Genomic DNA, 1,482 nt, shown 5'->3' on the forward strand with positions numbered 1-1,482 from the left:
GATGCAGTCTATTCAGCAGTTATTGAAGATAATAAAGATGATGACATTCTGACATTCGGTTCTGTGTTCTGTGCTTCTCAAAAGAGCTTTCTGTGTGTGTTTAGCGAAAACTGTCGGGGCCGACTTGGGCTTTCGCCTCATTGGGGAGCAGGATCCTCGCACTTTCAAACACAAATTCCACAAGACGCCAATGCCCACGCCCTGGAAATGGACAAGGACCGGACGAGTACAGCCACTTGACAAACAAGTCGCGCGTATCGAAATCCTTCAATGTCATTTCCTTCAAGTTGTAGCCCATCCGCTGGGCCAGGTCGCGCAGCCCCTGATGACAGTCCGAATAAAGGAGGATACAGCTCAGGCCCGAATTCAGCCCCTGGGACTGCCTGCAACGGTGATCCCATGTATCCCATCCACGAATCTTCCTTGGCATTCCACAAGCGTAGCAACAGGCTCTGTCGGGGTATGCGAGGTGCACTGAACATTTTTTAAGTCTTGTCTCGTGTCCTTCGAAGTGACACCGCTTGCAACCACGATTAGATACGCATTGATGCCCGGCCTTCAGGACGGGTTTCGCCTGTCGAATGGTACATCGCATGCAGTAATCATCCATCAACTTCAGAACGCCAATAAACTTGTCAGCCGCCGCGTAGTTCATCAGATATTTTTTTTTTGTCCCCGATTTCGGCCGAAATATTGGGGCGACGTTGTGCCGATTCGGTGGCGTAGCCGCAGCAGATACCGGGGCTTCAGAGCGAGTGGTAGCAGTAGCGACAACGGTAGCGGTGCGCGTATCACTTGATGCTGCTCGTTTTGCTGCGGGAAGAGGCGACTCTGCTGCTTGAACCGCTGTTGAAGAAGCAGCAGCTGTGCACGTGACGTCCGATGCCGTTCGCTTGGATGTTGAGGGAGCAGGGCTTGTAGCGACGCCGTTGCCATCGTCATGATCGTCAGACCCAGGGGCACATGTACTTTCAGCAGCCAGCGGCACTCGCTTACGCCGCAGTGTACCCGAGGCTGAGCTTGCAGCCGATCGCGCCGGAGAGGAGGTTGAACCCGAGGCCGATGGTACTGGCACGCAAATGATCGAGGCCGACGGGGTTGGCGCGTGTTTCGTGGGGGTTGGCTGTGCTGCTGACTGCACGACTGGCTGTGACGTGCTCTCGCCCTCTGCCAACGTTGTTTGCACCGAGCCTCGCGCCTCTTGCTGTAAAGGCGCCTCATCATCAGCATCAGAGACCATGGGGGAAGCTGGCACCGACATGGATGCTGTATCTGCCTCATCAATCCAAGCAGCACTCGTCTGTATCCGTGGCACGGCAGCATCCGTCATAGGCCCTGCATTTGTCGCCATCACAGCCGTGTCTTGGGCACGTGGAGTGCTTCTGCTCGACTGCGCTGNCACGGCACCTGTTCCTGGGGACGCGACTGTGTCAACGCTCGATGCTGAAGTTACATCCAAAGCGGACTCTGGCCCGATCGATT

The 1,482-nt window shown here is 55.5% G+C and overlaps 1 protein-coding gene across 1 annotated transcript; it reads right to left on the minus strand.

Annotated features, from left to right (window-relative positions):
• Positions 1–100: 100 nt before the first annotated feature.
• On the minus strand, positions 101–1,351 carry MONBRDRAFT_8636 (uncharacterized protein; the record flags this gene model as incomplete). Its single annotated transcript, XM_001746344.1, has 1 exon — positions 101–1,351. One exon carries the CDS (start codon positions 1,349–1,351, stop codon positions 101–103), a length of 1,251 nt encoding a protein of 416 aa, XP_001746396.1.
• Positions 1,352–1,482: the final 131 nt, after the last annotated feature.

The sequence above is a fragment of the Monosiga brevicollis genome, genomic scaffold (genome assembly GCF_000002865.3).
Source record: "Monosiga brevicollis MX1 MONBRscaffold_12 genomic scaffold, whole genome shotgun sequence".
Taxonomy (NCBI): domain Eukaryota; class Choanoflagellata; order Craspedida; family Salpingoecidae; genus Monosiga; species Monosiga brevicollis.